This window comes from Panthera pardus, unplaced genomic scaffold (genome assembly GCF_024362965.1).
Source record: "Panthera pardus isolate Hobbes unplaced genomic scaffold, ASM2436296v1 HiC_scaffold_8, whole genome shotgun sequence".
Lineage (NCBI taxonomy): Eukaryota > Metazoa > Chordata > Mammalia > Carnivora > Felidae > Panthera > Panthera pardus.
In genome coordinates, this window is record NW_026527013.1 from 108,152,390 (window position 1) to 108,172,762 (window position 20,373).

Genomic DNA, 20,373 nt, shown 5'->3' on the forward strand with positions numbered 1-20,373 from the left:
TGTTCTATCATTGTATTACGTTCAGTCATTTCCATCTTTGTCTTCACTACTATGCTCTGGGCCCTTCCAGAAACCTCAAGGTGTTCTATTCATCTTAGTGTACCCACCACACAGAATCAAGACCCTGCACATAGCAGGCCATACTCGAATGTACACTCTCCACTCATAAAATTCTAACATGAATGTATCCAGTGATATCTTTGCTTCACATGTAGTGCTAGTATTGTCTTTTCTCCCACAAATTGCTAGCACTTCAACCAATTAATTATCAATTAATCTTTATTAACAATGAGTCCACTGATGAACAGTCTTCCTGCTTCCCACATATTCAAAACCCTCAGTTGTGGCAACCTAATTGTGTAATGTATGGCCCCAGCCAAACATGCACAGATGTTTCACAGTACAGATGTGATACTCCCTATACTCCACTCTTCATTGCATTCGCTCTTTTCTCATGCCAAAGTGAATGCTTTATCCTCATTTTTCCCCCAAATGTTAAAAATCTCCTTTAATAGTCCTCTCTGTCAGCTACCTGACTTGCAATTCTGGAAATCACACCAGGGACTGTGAAAGACCAAATCTTTTGAGAGGCTGTAAAAGTTAATAATTCTTTGTCATTAATTGCCACTGTCTGATTCTATTAAGTTTTCATACTTTCCCCCTGGAAAATCTAGTCTAATTCCTGGCATGTTCCCCACCCTTTCCCAGAAAAATGTTCTCCTCCCTATTCCTCAAGAGGCCTGGAAGAATCTCCCTAGTTGACCTTACATTTTTAAATATGCTTTGTTTGCCCTCTCTACTTCCAATACTCTGGGTTTTTTGTTTTTTTACATTTACATCCATTATTATGTTGTGTTTTACTTTATTTTAATTCTGTATTTATAATTCAACCATTTAATACCTCTGACTTTGCTTTTATGTTGCTAACTGTCCCAATCCCAGGATTATATATTATATTTAATTAATAATCATTTAGGATACATTTTGGCTTCTTTAAAATGAAGAATGTATTTTATTTTAGTGAACATTTGGTTGACCAAGCAAGCAAGCATTTATCCAAAAAGTCTTATTTATCCAAATAATGCTCTTTACATTTTACTTTTCAGATAAGCTTCAACTTTTACAGTTACACATTTAACTGTATTTAGCTTAGTGTGGTATTTAAATTTGCATAATCTCTTTCTCCACTTGAGGAGATTCCCATCTTTGGGGATTCTTTCAGTAGCTGAAAAGTAAGGAAGTTTGTCTTTTTGTCTAGAGGCACTGTTCAGTGGTACTTTCTGACAAATGGAAATGTTGTGTATTTTACTGGTTAATACATTAGCCAGCAGGCACATATGGCTGGTAAGTATGTGGAATGTGGTTAATGATGTTGAGAACTGATTTTTAAATTTTATTTAATTTTAATTAATTAAAATTTAAATAGCCATATGTGGCTAGTGATTACCATACTACAGCATAGAAGAGCATTATGATTATTGGTGATACACACAGTTACAGTTACACGAACGGCCGTTTTTAGGAAACCTATAATTTTTACTGAGAAACCAACCAGGTCTGACATTGCCCTCCACGTGCAGAAAAGGATAAAATTCAGAATATAGAGTCCCTGCTTCTCAGAACTTTTCAACCTAGAAACAATATTCTAAACCAGTAATTCTCAATCTCAATCTAGAATCACTTGAGAGTTTTGAAAAATACCAATGTCCAGATGAAATTAGATATCTGAGATTTGTTTCGAAATAATTAAGACAAGGTGAAGGAGGAGTAGGATGGTATAAATAACATATGCCGTGTGTTGATGAATATTGAACACAATGGGCACATGAGTGTTACATGATGTTCTCTATTCTTTAAATGCTATAATTTCGTATTATAAAATTCAAAACAATTCCAGATTAACTTAATCATAATCTGAAGCATCAGTGTTTTTGAAGAGTGCCCTACTCACTCCAATGTAATGTCAGTGTTGAATTACTGGTCTGAATAATGTAATCTTATGATACCATGTTAACAAAAAAGGCCAGAAGTATGAAGAATCTGCAAGTTATTTTTCTTTATGAAATGAAGGAATTGTTGAAGTAGAATCAGTATCAGTCATGGATAACATAACTTCTGAAACTTGTCAAATACAGATAAATTTTAACTCTTACAGAAATAATAACCCAACCAACTCACATGCACAGGTAGGCTTACTGAAACTTTCCTTTCATTAGTTTCTATGATTTGTGACTAACCTCAGACCCACAAGTGAGATGATTTCTTTAGCTTGCTCAACCCTCACTATCAGTGTTCCTTGCTTACAAGCCAGGCTCCCTCACATGTGGCCACTTGTCAGTGTCTTAGATCCACATTTTCTCATCATGTAGCATTCTTTAAATATGGTTAACCAGTCATACTCAAAGCAGAACCCAAGGCATTGTGGATTGAACTAGCATCATTGCATTACTTTTCTCATAAAAGGGATTTTTCCTTTCTTTTTAATAATCCAGCCTATTTGAAAATAACCCTTTTTTTCTTTTCCACATCACCAAATATTTGTGCCACTATCCAACACAACACTGCAGATCAATTAATATTCTATATTTTCCCCAATTGCCCCATGACTTCTAGTTTAATTTACTTTTTTGGCTTTGTTGGACAGACATTTTAAATACTATAATTACTTGGCTGTATGCAATGTGCTCAACAATGCATGGCATAACTTCACAGAATATTTATAGAATCTCATGTTTCACCCAAAAATAATGGAATGAGGCATTCTTATACATTAATTAACAGGAAGTTAGGCTTAACAATCACTGAACTGTTGAAAATATAGACACTTTAACTTCTAAAATGTAGGATTTTTTTTTTGCTGACTTATGGTAGTTTTTAATAAATGCATATTTACTTTTGTCCTGATTTACTCATAAGTGGTAACTATAAACCACATAATCACAGGTATGTGACCTTAGAAAGCATCCATAAAAATCAATCAGAAACAAACACAGATCATTACTTAGGGTGGATATTCATTAAACTCTCCTGAGAAGTGTCATAAACAAGCTTTTAATGACAATAATGAATATATATTAAATAAAGGTATTATAGGCTATGGGATCAAAATAAAAGATAAATATGGCAGGCAGCATAGAGATAAATACACACACACGTAAGTACATGTAAAACTAGTGAAATGTGAATAAAACTAATGGATGTATCAATATCAGTTTTCTGGTTATGCTATTGTATTATAATTATGCAAAATATTACCCCTGGGGGAAACCAGGTAACGGGCATACAGGATCTCTGTACTATTTCTTACAACTGCATGTTAATTTTTAGTTTTCTCAAAACAAAACAAAAAAAAAAATTTAAAGGGCTAGGCATAAAGAAGTTTATTGAAGAAATATTGGTTAAAATAAAAGAAAACCCACTGTCAGCAAAACTGACCAAGCTGATCAATAAAGCCGTTAATGATTGAGTTGGGGGACTTTAGCTGGAAGCCCATTAATATACAGCCCTAAATTCCCACCAAAGGAAGCTAAATAGTAAGTAAGTAATATCACAAGTTCTTGACTAAATGGGAGATGCAAAAAATCTTGCAGAAAACTTCTTGACTGCAGCTATGACAACCTGTATTTAGGTACCCACATAAGAAATATCAGAACACTGTTTTAAAGTAACACAAATGCTAAACATTGTGTTCTGAAGACTACATGAAAAGATCACTTTTGGAGTGCCTGGGTGGCTCAGTGAGTTAAGTGTCAGATTCTTAGTTTCCGCTCAGATCATGATCTCATGGTTCCTACATCAGGCTCTGTGCTGACAGCACAGAGATTCTCTCTCCCTCTCTCACTGCCCCTCCCCCACTCTTACTCCCTTTCTCTCAAAAATAAAATAAACATTTAATAAATAAATAAATAAATAAATAAATAAATAAAATGCTTATTTAAAAAAGATCACTTTGCTAGGAAAACACTACTTTAAATTTCTATCAGTTATATAAATATGACATTATAAGACACATTATTATATGTTACATTATATCTAATTACATGTTGTGTACATATGATAGTACACAAACAAAACTTGGTTGCACATAAGAAAGTAGAAAATCTAGTAGTAAATCATTGATGGACATTAGCCACTCCAAGTAGCATTTGCATCAAAGCCTATAATTAAACATTCATACTGTGTGAAATAATTTCAATTTAATGTAGAATTCCAACAAGAGGAATGAGACTCAAAATATTACGATATATTGAATACAGGACTCCATTAGGGAAGAATGAAAAGAGATAAAGATACTAAGAAGATAAGTACATCAGGAGTCCTGGAGAGAAAACTAAATTAAGTGTAAGAGACATCAAAGTACAAATAAGAAAAAAAATAAAGGAGAATGTGGAATAGAATGGATTTGGGCCAAGCTGTGTAGGAAGAGGCTACATGGCTGAATCCTAAATATAAGTCTAGCAGAAAAGGAGAAATTATCATTTGAGACCATTAATGTGAAAGCAGTCTGAATGTAAATTAAAATTAACTACACAAAAGAGGAATTATGTTTTATTATTTTGGAAATGGTGTTGTGTTTAGAGAAAAAAAAAGGAAAAGAAAATTTCTTGAATGAACCAACTGCAGTTTTTTTTTTAATGTTTTATTTTTGAGAAAGAGAGAGCACCAGCATGTTCCTGGAGGGGGGGGGAGGGGCAGGAAGGGACAGAGAGAGAAGGACACTTAGGTCCAAGAGTGGACCTAAGAGTGGCTCAGGAACCAGGAGATCATGCCCTGAGCCTAAGTAGGATGCTTAAGTACTGAGCCACCCAGGCACCCCCAACTGTATTTTTGATATTTACTTTTGTGTTTTGAGGTTCTAGTAAAAACCAAGGATCTGGAAATCATTATGAAAGGTCATTGTTACAGTGTTTCAGAAGTTGTATGGTTCAATGTATTGGAGAGGAGCAGACGGGTTTGGTGTTTACAGATTGTGAAGAAGATGGGTGTGGGCAGGAAAGGAGGAGAAATAAGGAAGGTAGGGCTGGCTAGCAAAGGCAAAATGGCCAACTACTAATATTTCTGAGTATTTTCTATGCAAGAAGACTGCATTCAAATAAAAACTAAGATCAATACTTATCCAAGAACAGAGATAAAGTTGATGACTTGTGACAAGGGAGAGTTTCTAAGTGTCTACTTAGAGCTATTCATTATTTTGAACACAAAAAAACTAGTAATACTTTATAGGTAAAGCCCAATTTAGCAAAATTCACTTGAGTTAAAAATTTTAAAACAGAAAACAGATTCTTCAATTCACAAATGGTTACCCAAAATACTATTCTGTTTACGTAAATATCTATTATAGACATAATACAACAAAGTCCAGCTGCACATTACCAGATATTCAACTTTAAAAATGCTATGATTTATTGTATGAGGTGTTAAAAATATACAGGTTGGGGCGCCTGGGTGGCTCAGTCGGTTAAGCGTCCGACTTTGGCTCAGGTCATAATGTCACGGTTTGTGAGTTCGAGCCCCACGTCAGGCTTGTGCTGACAGTTCAGAGCCTGGAGCCTGCTTTGGATTGTGTGTCTCCTTCTCTCTCTGCCCCTCCACAACTTGTGCTCTGTCTGTCTATGTCTCTCAAAAAATAAATAAAAGTAAAAAAAATTGTTTTTAATATACAGGCAAATTGGTAATTGATAACAAGAAGTATGTCATTACAAAACTGAAGCTCGGAAAGTATAACAGTGTTTATATTCATAAAAACAGAATGAAAACTGACTGAGGTAACCATAAAATCAGATTTAGAGAGAGGTAGTTTACACCCAAGTAAAGCACTTTGTCAAATTCCATTTTATTCACTCAAAAGCAGTAGCCAACATTTTAAATGATGCTGAAATTTATTTTTATTGGGAAGACTAAAAACTTAAGGTTTCACAATATTTTATGAGATTTTCCTTTTAAGGGCACTAGGCTGAAGTCAGGATATGGAAGTTCAGCTTCCACTACTTGGCTGAGTGGACAGACATTACTTAATTTCTCTGGGCACATTCTCTCATCTAGGAAATACATTCATTGAACTGGGTGATGACTTGGGAGTCTTCTGGTATCTTGATAATTCAGATTTTAATAACCTATTTAGACATTAAAGATTACAACTCATTAAGAGAATGGACCAACCAAGCCTACCTTGAAATCTAAGAATAATGAACTAGATAATGTCATCGGCCCTTTCTTATCACTGCTGTGTATTATGGAACATATAATGTTCTGTTTGTCTTCCTGGACCCCTCTCCCTACATCCCCTCAGCCCTTCCATTATCCAACAGAGAAGCAATCACTAGTCATTTGAATTCTCTAACTTTAACAATTATATTGCTATGAATCCAGGAACTTTGAAGTGTTAACTTTGGCATTTAGAATTTTAGTACAGTATTTGATTTTTACTTATTTGAAAGTAACTGCCTCAGACCATCAGATATAATAAAATTTCCCTAAAGTACTTTTCTGAATTCCTCACATTGAACTGTGGGTGTAGGAGAGGTGACTAAGCTTACCAGAGTGAAATCAGCCAACCACCTAGGACTTGCAACTCAGGTGAGTAATATAAACAAAATCTCAAAAATGTATTAAATATAAGTAAACACACAAATGAGTAAAATATTGTTGCTTTTTTCCAAGAAAAACAAAATTATCAAATAAAACTGCTTTTATTCACTTTATCAGGGATATATTTTTAGCTTGTCATGCTATCTGCATATTTACCTTTCATCAGTGTCTCCAAATGAGACCACCAAAATTAAAAGGAACTACAATATGTAAATTATCTCTGCAGGAAACTTTATAATATGGCAGAAAGAATGCCATGCCTATCCTCCTAGTTACTGAAAACAGAGACCTGAAATTTCATTGTCATATTCAAATCCCTTTGATTTAAGTTCTGCTCCCTTTTGACTAAATAAATACCCCTCTGTAATGTTCCTCTTGAAAACAAGTGTTTGATGGAAAAGTGGCAGGAGACACCGGAGAAAGAAGGTTAGGCGATGTGCAAGCAAAAAAGTCTGTGGAATGGGAATCTTAAGGGTGATTAAGTGAAGGAAGGTTGCATCTCTTACACAACTTGGTCTACAACTTACTCTCCATTTCCGGAAAATGGCATGGGACTTACAGTTCTAGCGACAGTGGCAGATTATTTTAAATCTGTAGCTATCTTTTAGGCAAGCAACATTCCCTATAGCAATAGTAGTAGTAAAATACAAATAAACAGGCAACATTAGAGCTTGTTTTCAGGTGGGGCACACCCATGACACAACTGCATCTACCCTGATATAAAAATAACAACACTTACTGACCCAGACCTTGTTCTAAGTGCTTTATATTCATTAACTCACTTTAATTTTTAGGAAACTACAGAACAGAGAAGTTAAATCACAGCTAACAAGAGAATTAGCAAGACATTGGGGTTCTCCCAGATTTACACTGACATTTCTCCTCTGCAGCCTGCATTCCTCTATGACTCCTATGGATTTCATTACCAAGACTAGTGTGGTCTGCTTCATTGTCTTCTGATTATATTTGGCCAATGGAAGACAACAAAAGGAGATTGGAAGGCATAAAGATCGTCTACTGGATGATATTTGATACTGGCTGCATTTTCCACCTGAGGTCCCCACTTTGCCAGAAGCCTTCTGTCCTGCTGCTCTCCCCAGATTCTGGATTCTTTCAATAGCTCCCTCTATTTGCCACCTCAGGTTTAGAGAAGCTAATGGTTTCCAAATGTGGTCAGACCCTGGATGATTGACCATTTCCTGTTGCTTTCCAACACACTGCTCACCATCAAAGAGTCATCATCAAACTCTCTTCATCTTCAGTTATCCCTTTGAGTGTATCATCTATTTTCTTGTCTGACAGGATAACTAAGACATAAGATAAATCCTTCAAGATTTATCAACTATTGGCTAATTAAGCAAAAACAATCACACACACACACACACACACACACACACACACACACACACAATGTTCCTGTTACTTTTTATTTTCCCAAACATCTGAGAATGCAAGAATAAGTTTGGTAACGGTCATCTTCCAAGAATAAACAATAGTTTAAAAGAAGAGATATCTGTAATTCCCTGAATTTTGAAAGTGAACGTCCAAAAGGTGATAATCCTAGAAATGTGCACAGCAGCAGGACCCCACATTTGGATGCCTAACCTCTGGCTTTCCTGTCATTTCAATCTATTGCAACGACTTACATCTAGATGCTGTCTAGTTTAATGCATCCAGACCCATTTGTATTTCATATTAAAAAATTCCCAAAGTAAACATACCTTGTAGTTGGAGAGATATTAATTGCTGAAGACAGTAAACATACTGAGAACTCATTTTACTTTTGAAAAATATTAAATAAAGAGAGACATCACTTAATTTTAATCTATCCAGTTACTAGTAAAGCTCTCTTTACATGGTTCTTGAAATGTGGAAGCCATTTGCTAAATTATCGGTGTCCTAAAAAATCAAGGCTACATTTTATCTACTTAGTTCCGACTAAGTTTCTGATCACACAATTCTATTTTCCTAAACTTCACATTTTAGCTCTCAAAATAAAATCAGTCATTTCTGAAATTCACTTGGTATTCACTGTTCATTTGGTAAGAGTCACTACCCATTGTACTTTTTCTTTTAACTAATAAGAATATACATCAGTTTAATTTGATAGTTTTTCAGGAGGCTAAGAATGATAATCTAAAAGTTTACTGAACAGTCCAGACAATATAAGAAGCCGCCTCTACAGACATTTGACTACACTTCACCACTACGTTTGCAAATAGCTATCACTCTGCAAAAAAAACTAAGTTTTTATTTGGGTGTCGTTTCTGGCAAAGCTTTAAGGCTACATTTTCAAAGAGCAAAATTCCAGGCCTTTAAAATTCTACTGGCATCCACCCGCCTAAGCTGGACCCTCCTCTACGTTTCCGCAGAGCCTGAGAGAGAGATGACTTCATCTTAATCATTTTCTTGCCCACAGTCATGTAAGATAACTGAGGGGTTTTCTTTTCTTAGAGCATTGTGGGATCTCTTGAAGTGTGTGGAGAATAATGAGCTAGAGGAAGAGAAAAACAAAAGAAAACAAAAACTGCAGGGGAGTTGGCAGATTTGACTTTAATGACTATCATTGATTACCAGCTTCGGCCCGTTGGACTCTCCACACAGCTGTATACGTTTCAAACCTAATATTTTACTTTCTAACTGGAACATTTAACATCATGTTGAGGTCTCTAATGTGGATGCTCCACTTCAGATGATCTCTTATCAAGAAATTAAGTTTGGAATTCTACCAATTTATTATTGTGTGTTTATACATATATATCTTCACATAAACAGATTTTTTAAAAGCGTGCTTGAAGAATAGCTGCCATGTCCTAGTTAATTTAGCACCCTCCCTGTTTTCTCTTCACCACTAACCTTTCTACTAAAACACAGTAGAAACTAATAACTATGAAAAAATAACTCCTTATATTCATAATTCCAGCCAATCTAATTCACCCAAGCTTCAAGAAACATACCTAAAACATATTAGAAAGAAAGCTTATGTAAACAAAGAGGACATTTAAATACATTTGAAACATTCAAATTGAGTTGATTCTATGAAATTTTGAAGAGCAATGATTTTTTAATTTAAATCTGTAATCAAAACCCTAATGGTTTTACCACTATCACTTATTCCCTTGTAAACTTTTACAGTAAAAGTAAAATTCTAAGGATATGAGAATTAAGTCACCAAAATACACAAATAGCTTAGAATGATTAAACTTTTAGGAAATGCTAACTTTTTAAAGAGGCACAGCAATAATATCATGTAGGTTAAGATCAGATTTATTAATTTTTAGACCTAAGAGAGCTGATTATTTCTGAAAGTATTTTTCCTCTCTTTCATACAAAGTCTTTCCAAGAATGTATTCATATAATACAGATTTTACCTGATGATTCTCGTTCATATGCACATGTAAGAAATAAAAAAAGTGTATCATAAATTATTTTCAAACCCTATGAAAACCAGTATTCTAATACACGATACCAAATTTACAGAGTAATGTGTAAATTCAGAAATATTATATTGCTGTGGAAAATGTAACATCATAAGTGAAAGTTTTGTGAATAATCAGAAACTTTTTTTACATATTTAAAATTCTAAACAGAGAAATTAATAATTGACCCATTCGACCACATATGAATGCATACTCTTACCAAGTAACTTTCTGTTAATTTAGTAACAAATATATCAAAAGGTTTCAAATAGAAATACTCACTCTAAATTTAAAAGCTATGTCTCAAATTTATACAGATGGATCAATAGACATATTTTTGGTTATTTTGTATCTTAAAATACTATCAAACACAACTTACCGAAAGGGAAAATAAATTCCCTACGCTTTTATAACATAAGTGGAAACCATTAGAGAAAGGGGCATTAGATTTAAATTAATTCTGCTTCCACATAGGTAATGCAAATTGAAGGCTGAGACCTAAATGACCTTTACCATTGTAAGTTTTGCTCCATGAGAGCAATAAAATATTCTGCAAGGTTTTCTCCAGTTGGATTTTGAACCTCACCGATGACTAAGATTTAGGAGTAGCGCGGAATGTTGCCACTGACTTTTCTTTACGGTGTTCCTCCATCCCTACGTGCGGGTTTCAGTTTAATACAACTATTCCAGATAGTCATAAGAGCATCATAACAAAAACAGGAAAATTGTTAGTGCTTCCTTTTCTTTATAACCTTTACAGAAAGCTTATTATTGATAACTAAGCCATACTAGTGACTAAAGCACAGAATACGGAGAAATAAGTTGTGACAATAAAATGTGTTTTATTGGTTAAATACATTAAGTAGGAAATACATCATATCTACCTCAATTTCTAATTTGCGGACTTTGGTCTTGGTTAGTATTTCACCTCTTTTTTTATATTTAATTTAATTTTATTTTTATTTTAACCACTAGAATCAGTCACAAGTACCATAATGCAGGAAATATAATTTAACTGGCCACTCAAGAATTAATCCTTCTTATTTTATGATTTCGATCAAGGGGGGAAAATGCTACTCTTGATAGGCTCACTTCATGTGCTAATATATTTTCCCAGAAAATATTTTACTATTATAAAAAAACATTATGGTAAAAATATAGAAAATTTGAGAGAGATAAATCATCCACAACTATTAACTCAAAAAATATTAAGAATTCCTAAATGTATTTTATTCTCTAATATTTTCCCATTCTTAGCATGCATCATTCGTAGATGTTTATAATCATTATAGCAATGCTTAGAAGAGAGACACGCTCTGAAATTTTAGAAATAACTACCTAAGTGAACACAGTGTAAAAACTAAAATACATTATTCTACTATATTTAAGTTCTCATTTGAAATGAAAACCTAAAAAGTCCTCACATCTTTGTTTCTGGCTGCCATTTTTAATACAGTTAATAAAATTGCACAGCATATATATGTCTTAATATAGTAAATGAATAAAAATGGCACCATTACCAGGCCAGGTACATGTAATAGATTTATATGTGGGACTTTTTACATTATTCAGCTATTAATTCATATACAAGTTATTTCTCAAATTAAAAAAAAGTTAATTTTTATATTAAATATGGAATTAGTCTCCCAAATTTCCCTGGATCTAAGGGGAAAACTTTATCTCCTTTTGCGATTTCACTTTTTGTATAAAATTACTTTCTTAGAGCATTTAGAACCTATAGTAAATATTATGTTATTATAAATGCCAATGCTTTGATGAAGGGTCCATGTTTCCAAATCACACAGAGGGAAAACAGGGTAATATACTTAAAACGTTTTTTTTTTTTTTTTTTTTTCAGTTTATTAGTAGAGATCACCTTACAGGGTGCCAACTTAATGGTTTCCATTGAAAGTTACTATAAGTAAATATTAAAATTTTAAATATTCAGCTCTGGGTTTTTAACCCAAATGAAAGTTTTAGCAGTACCATGGCAAGTATTTAATGTTTTTCTTTTTCAAATGAACTATAAATAAAGATAGTTACAAAGATTTCAAAACCATTTCCATTTTTATTTGCATTATTCCTTCCACTCATTGCTAACTTTCAACAATAAAGCACCTTAATTCTAAAGGGAATGCTGGTCTTGACTTTTGAGTGTAATCATTTGAGACACTCATGGAGGTCAATGGTACTTAGAATTTTTTATGTCAGGTCACCATTTTAAAATGTTCACACCTAAAATTAATCTACCACTCTAAGAAAAAGACTTAAATGACATTTTTTTATTCCATAGATTTGAGACACTTAATTTGTTCAATATTCTTCTATAATTATCAAGATCCAATAAACTTTTTTTAAATTCTAAAAGAGATGCTGAAAAGCCATAGTCCAGTAACATAGAGATAATAATATTAAAGTAATTATTCTTCCTTTCATAAAACATGATTGAATTATCTGGAAAAAATCACAATACGGTACCAGAGTTAGAGTGGGTAAGACATTGCTCTGTATTTAAGTTCCAGCTTATTAAAGTAATACTTGCTTGTCATTCTGCATAGCCAAGCATATAGGCAGATATAATTTGATAACAAATATTTTATGATTATTGTAACTATAAATATTTCTAATTTTACAAGAATCTAATATTATTCCAAACCTTATAAAATCCACATCCCCAAACCTCCCTTCTTTTTAAATATAATTTTGATTTTTTAATAAAATATGTAGTTATTCAACTAATTTGAATAAGAAATATTTACATATTTACACTGTATATTGCCTGCATAAAAAGTAAAGTTAAATTGACTAATCTGTTTTCATTATTTTAACTAAAAGTGGACAGTTTATACCTATTACTACATTGCTTGGAGAGCAATCAAATGTAATTGAAGCCAAGTAATTCACACTATTTATAGACATTTTTTCAGAATCACCTGCTTTGTATAGATTGTTTTAAGTGCAGTTGTAAAGTTTTGATTTTTAAGAGTTCCTTTGAAGACATCACAGATGTTGGCTTTGCTAATAATGCTGGAAAGCATAGGAGGTTCAAAGTTGCAAAAATGTTTAACACATATAAAAAATAACAATGTGCTTGTCCATTAAACTTGGCTATTTTCAATTGTCAATAAACTATAATGAAAGCCCAAAGTCCATAAATAGTTGTTTCTAGACACTTAAGCTTCTTGAGTTTGCATATGTGTGTGTTTGGGGGGGGGGATGCAAGTAAATGCACACTGGAAAATGTTACATATTATAGTTTTTGCATCGTTACCATGAATAAAAATTTAGGTTATTTTTCAATATTTTATGCTGCTTAAAATTCTATTCGAATTTCACAGGGTCATGCACACATATACATATACATACAATCTGGATATTACAAGTAAGGATGCAGAATTTTGGTTCTGACTTTGCCTTGGATTTATGTACTACATTTACTTTCAATTATAAACATATAGTAATTATAAACTTTCTAACAAAATATAAGTGGTCTCTACTATTCATGATACAATTTTAAAATTCCAAGAGTTCAGAAATTAATTTAATTTTTAAAAATATTGAAATATTAAAATTGCTACAAGCAATATGAGATATACATGTTAATAACATGTCAAAATTATAGTGTTTTTCTACATGGCTTTAGTTTCCACTGGATCAGGATGCCCTTATAATACTATGATATGAAGTAACTGTAAATATTAATGTGGAAGACCAACTGAAATATCACAGGAGAAAGATATCTTGAATCTAAATCTATCTAAAGATCTAACAAATATTAACACAAATAATGAAATTGCCAAATCAAATTTTATTTTTAATGAGTATGCATATATTTAACTGAAAACCATCACCATCTTTCCTTTTAGTTAGTCAAAAAGTTCTTTCAAAATGTCCCAACATGAATGGAAAACGCTCATCCTAACTCCCCAGTGATTCTACCCTGGGTGATGACTAACTGTATTTCCCACTCAAGATCTCATCTATTAATACTTTATGTAGCTGATGCAGATTTTTGTGCTTGTTTTTCCAGCACGCTAATTAGTTTCAACATATAAATATAAACTTAGTTTGTTATATGGTTATTTCCCACCAAAAGAGGATAGCACTATTAGTTTTCTTAAGAAACTTATCACAATAATTCAAGGGAACCTGTTCTTGAATCCCACTTTCTCTATTTCCCTCTGACCAAAATAATATGTGCCTATATGAAAATTCGGTTTACCCGAAGAAGCGTAGGTGCATTGATTCAGTTCAGGAAACATAAGGAACAGCCCATCATAGGTTTTTCACTGCATGAAGTTAAATGAACAGTAAGAGATTCTGTGAATTGCAAAAATGGACTGACCAACCTGAACTGGGATCTGCTTCCAAAAAAGTTACATTGATATCAAATGCTGAGCCTAAGACATGAACACTATTTTAAAACTGACTTAAAAAAAAAAAATGAAGATGGAAACCTTCATGGTTAACCTCTAAACTCTGTCTTAAGAGAGTTTCACTTACAGTTAGTAAAAACCATTAGAAATGAATGATACTGCTGGTAAGTTTCTAACATATAAACTAATTTGTGATGGAGCATTAAAAGTTCACCCCTGACCTTGAAAAGTAGAAGCTGGATTTTAAGTTTGTGATAGAAGAATGTATCTCAGGCTAACGCTGAAGAACCAGTGATAGCTCAGCTGCAAAGGCACATGAAGTATGCGGCTCAAATTGCCATTTACGTGGGATCTTACCTAAAGCGTTATAAAAAACAAAAACAAAAACCAAAACCAAACACGTTCCAATCCTTCACATTAATATCTGCAGTTACCTTCTAGGACTTGTTAAACCAATCCCGCGAAGGAAGAACACCACGTAAATATTATACTGACCCAATGACACTTTCCAGAAAGCTGGAACGCAGGTTGCGATAGCTACAGAAGGAAATTCACAACTCCCTTAATTGTAAAGTATCTTTTAACAATTTCACAACGTACAGATTGTTAAGGGCCTTAAGGAGTTGCCCGAAAAACTTCAGTTCCTCGGGACTGCTACAGTTTACTTGGCAGTCTATGCTTTCAAGCATCTGCGTTTAGTAAAGTTCCCTTTTGCGTGGGTACTCAAGTTCTCCCCACGTAGATCAGCGACTCCCGCGCGCACCCTCGCACACCAGCCTCAAGCACGTAGAGAACCAACATTACCCCGGTTGCTGTGTGTTTCCAAACACTTGCCTCCCCTAATACTCAGCTGGAGGAGAGCTTACTTTCCACATTGGCAACTCAGAGATTCTGTTTAGATTAGCACCACACGAACACAACTACGATCAAAAAATCGTTTTTTTTCCTCAAGAGTTTGATCATGTATTTATTTGCCAATCTCTGACACATTCCTTAAAATCATCTGAATTCCTAGATTGTCTTCTTCCCCAAGAAAGGGAAATTTTTACCATTTGGAATAGAGTGCTATTTAAAGAACTCTGAAATCAGAATAAAAAAAAAAAAACTAAAACTTTTTTTTCTCATACGTTCTGCCAAGTTCCACTGCAAGTTCCAAATATTGTGCAATAATTTGGAAATCCAGTTAACGATGGGAAAAATCGAGCCACTCGGAGTCGGAAACTTGCAAGGGAAAAAGTCAAGGAGCGGCAGCCGCACGCACGCCCAGCGGACGCTGCATCCCAGGGTGCACTCCCCTCCCCACCTCTCAGATGGAAGGTCACGCTTCGCAATCGATTTCACATACTGTCACTTGTCCTTTTTTTCTTAACCCTCTGGTAAACTAGTTGGAACCTTGGAGAGCTTAACGCCGTTGGCTGCAGGGTTGCGCTTGGAGAAACACGTGCCCCCAAGTAACAGGACGAAAGCAGCCCCACCGAATCTGGCGGCGGGGAGCCAGAGAGGGCAAGACGTATACCATATTCCCTGCTTCCTCACAGTACTGTGAGAATCTTCCCAGTCATCTCCCCGCCCCCTTTCGCCGACAGTGCCCGGCGCGCCCTTACCTGAGCTATCGCTTTTCCTTTTGCCGCCACTTCTCTTCTCCGCCTCCGCGGGTGACAGCGCCTGGCGGCCGTAGTCCCCTGGCGCGCACGCAGCCCCGGTCGGGGTGCTGGAACCCAAGCTGGAAGAATTGGAACACAGGACCGGCGGGCTGCTCCCCAGCTCCGGGGGCCCTCCCGAATCCGGCTGGAGGCAGAGGCTGTGACGAGCCGCACTCGGGGGGGAGGACATCTGCGGGAGGTGCCAGTTGGTTTGCAGAGCTTGGTGCTGCTGCTGCTGGTGGTGGTGGTGGTGATGATGGTGGTGATGGTGGTGCCCCCTGTGATGCTGGCTGGCAAACATGCCCTCCTCGTTGGGGTATCCCGCGATTATGCAAGACGAGGAAGAAGTGGAGAGCTCGGGGTAGGACATATGGTCAGATCTTCCATGGAGGGCGAGAGAGGACTGGGAAAACGGGTGCAAGCCTTGCGCCGTGGCGTGAGGGCTGCGCAGGCAGCCAAAGAGCGGGTGTTCCATAGCATGCAAGTCTCAGGTTCCAGGCAGAAGACTTCACGATGGTTCCAAACGCTACCACCCTCTGTCACTTTTCACTAGAAATCGTGTTTTCCCCCTCCCAAATAAATAGCCGTTTCTGCAGAGCTCGGATAATCCCGGTCCTGAGCCCTAGCGGCCAGACTCCTTTACATATAAACACTCGGACCTGGAGAAGCTTCCCTTCGAGCTACTCAGATGTCAAGAGTAGGAGAGGTTGAAGCCAAAAGAAGGTGGTCCCAGAGAACTGCTTTCAGGGGGAAACGGCTCTGAGAGGTTATAAATAGAGTGTAATGTGAGCTGGGGGCTGGCTTAGGAGCCCGGCGCTGACCACATGCAAACTCCCTCCAAAACTCCCGCTCAGTCTGCGCCACGCGCTCCCTGTTCCACTTCCTATCTCCCGCTGGACGCACGCAGTGCGTCCACGCCCGCCCGCCCTTGCCAGCCGCCAAGGCTGCAAGCGGCGCGCCTGGCGCCTAAACCCGAGCCCGGGCGTACAGCGGTTCTCCCCTCCCGGGCCCGGCGGCCAAGGTGCTCCGCGGCGCACGTCACCCCAACTCTGCACTCAGTGTCCGGCCCTCTCCCTTCTCTTGAGAAAGATGTCTTGTCAGTGCCACTTGGGCACTGGCACCTGCAGGATAGCTAGGGGTACGGCTAGCTCTTGAGGAGCACGAAAGGGGAAGTAGGGTTAAGGAAAAAGATCAGAGCTAGCCTGGCGCGCGCTCAGAAGTGTCTCAAACTCTACATCAACGCGTGCCCTGGGCGCAGCGGCGCGCCTAGCTTTTCGCAGCTGTCGTCCCTGGGTGGGTTGTTAATGGGCTCGTATCTGGCGCCCGAGGTTTCTGGGAAATTCTTCTCGGCAGAAAAGCGCTATTCACAGCGCGAAAAGATAGAAACCTGGTGGGGTAGGTGAAAACCGAGGAGCGGCGAGAGTTGCAGTTATCTGGAGACGCGGGCATCCTCACCTGCGGTGCCAGGTGGGGTCTTTCTTCCTGGGCTTTCCGAATATGTCCTCCTTGCTTTGCACAATGTCCTTCCCCCTGCTTTCCTGGTCCGAGTCAATCTCCTAGCCATTTGTCCACCCAAAACTTCAGTCAGGAAAATCCGAAGTGATACCGTCGTGGTAACATGTGATGTGTATAGTGCACGCACATTTTCAGTCTTTCCCCTCAGGAGCCAGCCCAGGTCTCCTCACCTACCTCCAGAAATTCACCCTCTTCCGCTCAAAACTAAATCAGCTAATGGTACAGCTTCTACCCCCGCAAACCGCCATGGTTCCACTTACTGGGAAATTTTATGCTTTGATATCCACCAAAGCTCACTAAACCTGGGTGCTGCTTCAGGTCTCCCAGGTTACAATCTTGCATCATACAAAATGAGTTAGAAAACTTGCCGCCAGTTAATTGGTATGAGCGACGGCTGGGCTTTAATACTGCCACTTGCTTGAGGGGTGACACTGTCTGCTGGGGGCAGAGTCGTTTACACAAAGCAAGCAAGCAAGCCGCACTTAATGAGCTACGGGAACAGTCAAGTCCTGCCTGGGACGTGTGGCATCAGAAGATCCGCGCTCACCTATACTGCCCAGGACCCCCAAGATGCCACCAGCAGTGTAACCCCGTTATTTTCATTGTCTCAGGTGTCCTGAGGATGGCTACTAGGTCTTTGAAGTTGTTAATGGGATTAATGAGGACAGCAAACCAAGCCAGCCATCTGGTTTGGATTACGAAAAAGTATTGATGAATCTTTGAGAAGTGTCCCCAAGGCAGAACCTTTCCCTCCACCGGTCCCTCAGGTTTCAGCCTACCTCTCTTGTCTTTTAAGCCCTACTGCAGAATAGTGGCCTCTCAATAAACCTTTACATCCGTGTGAAAGTTCGAATTGTTTTCCATTGCTTAGAGGTGGGATGTGGTGGGGGTGATCAGGAATTCTGAGATTTGTAAGCGCTGCTTTCTTTAACGGAAATTGAGCCCTATTTTGAGGGAAATTAGTTTTGCAGACTTCGTTAAAAAAAAAAAAAAAGCTAAAACTTTTGTTCACCAGCTGCTCAGCTTTTCAGTCTGGGTTTGAGCTGGAACCTGCTGCAAGCGTTTGACGGTAAGACTTTCTTTGCCGATACATTTTGGGAATCTAATATTGTTTTAGACTTCGAAAGGGGGTGTTCTTCAGGTTGCACGTTTCTAAGGGGTTTAAGCACTCCCAGGATGGCGTCCAGGGCTTAGATCTTAAGAATGTTTCTTCCTGCCACTCCCCACGCCCTTGGCTCTTTAAGGATAAAAAAAAGGAGGGGGTATATTCTTCTAATATGGTCTGAATATTTTTTGAATTTTCATTGTGTTTATGGTTTCAATATGTGCTCTGATATTAAAAGTTGAAGTACAAAGAGCAACACTAAAGTTCCCAAACTTGAGTAGCTCCTCTATAGGGATTATGGGTGAATGCATTAAAGGCTTTATCCAAGGAGAAATTTAGGCAACCATCTCCATAAACAGTAACCAGAAATATTTACGTAATATAATGGTGTCTACTAAAAGCATTATGGAAAATGTCAGACAAGGCGGACTAAATAAAGATACACTGGATCTACACAGATCAACAAAAAAACATCCATAAAGGTCCCCTTTTGGTTTCCATTACAGTGGTTTAGAGGGAGCAAAGCAATTGAGAAATGAATGGGTTTGAATTTAACCAGTGTGCTTCAGGTAACTAGTAAGTAGCAAACACAAACTTTTCATCTCCAGGAGCTGCCAATTCTCCTTGAACCTGTCCAGTGATTGTGCTGGTTTTTTCTCACTTACTGTGTCAGATGTTAACAACATGTCCAGAAATTTCTCTACAACCTGCCTCAGTCAGTCAGCCTCTGGAACTATGGGGCTAGAAGACTGGGAAAGAAAAGTTAGAAAAGATTAGAAAAAGGAGTCTCTTTGAAAAGCACACAATTAAAACAAAGTTAGCAGGAAAGGTCTTTTTAATTGGAGACCCAAAACACAGTATCAGTAAAAATGATGAAGTCTAGATTTCTAACAGAAAATATAAGAAACATGTTACTTGAAAAAGTGTGGTTCAAAGAAGAAAGAAAGAAGGTCTTGATGCAGTCCAGTATTAAATATTAATTTTTTTTTTGGAATTTCCAAATATATATTAATTATTCCATAAAGTTTTTTTTTTTCAAAATTTTCACTTCCTAGAACATTTGGAATAAGAAAAAATATTGATTTTTATTTTCTAAGTCACAGAAAAAAATTTAAATGTCCTAACAACAGGAAAGATTCCTAACATTCCCTATAACAACTACTTCAGTGTCCACATCTATATCCCAATATTGAAAGATGCCTTTTTACATTTAATGGCTAATTATATTATGAAGAATGGTAAAAATTACAAAATGTATTATAGAATTTTTGTAGCTTTCATTTTAAACTATAAATAGTCTGGTGTTTATCCTGTATTTATAATATATTTGAATTTTCCTGAAAAATATTCTATTAATGCCAGTATTTCATGCAAAGTTTTAATATCAAGCAGTGCATTATAACAAGAGCTTGAATATATGAATAATGTAAGCTGCTAGTCTTCCAGAAAAAGTAATCAAAACTATTTAAGCATGTGCTAGGCTCTTTAAATTTGACAAATATGTACATGTATTATTCCTTTTGCTTAACAAAACAATATTCAATAGTAAAGGCAGATTTTTTTAATTAAGATATTTTATTTCAAAGAGACTAGAACTTAAATTAAGCAACCTGAAAAGTTTGTTTAAATTTTAAGAATCATGATGCTTCTTTTAAGAGTTGCCATTCTTCTGCACATTTGTGTCATGAGGTATGATGGGAAAAATATTTAAAATTAAGCATAATCTT

The 20,373-nt window shown here is 36.6% G+C and overlaps 1 protein-coding gene and 1 long non-coding RNA gene across 2 annotated transcripts in view; one reads left to right on the top strand and one right to left on the bottom strand.

Moving 5' to 3' along the window:
- MEOX2 (mesenchyme homeobox 2) overlaps nucleotides 1–16,862 on the bottom strand; it is a 65,498-nt gene extending 48,636 nt beyond the window's left edge. Inside the window, exon 1 of the mRNA XM_019443504.2 lies at nucleotides 15,988–16,862. Coding sequence (XP_019299049.1) covers nucleotides 15,988–16,501 — 514 coding nt within the window. The 5' untranslated portion in view covers nucleotides 16,502–16,862. The remainder of the gene's footprint in view (nucleotides 1–15,987) is intronic.
- Nucleotides 16,863–18,561: 1,699 nt separating this feature from the next.
- The window catches only part of LOC109263771 (uncharacterized), a 40,884-nt gene continuing 39,072 nt past the window's right edge, over nucleotides 18,562–20,373 (top strand). Inside the window, exon 1 of the long non-coding RNA XR_002078382.2 lies at nucleotides 18,562–18,610. This is a non-coding gene — a long non-coding RNA (uncharacterized LOC109263771). The remainder of the gene's footprint in view (nucleotides 18,611–20,373) is intronic.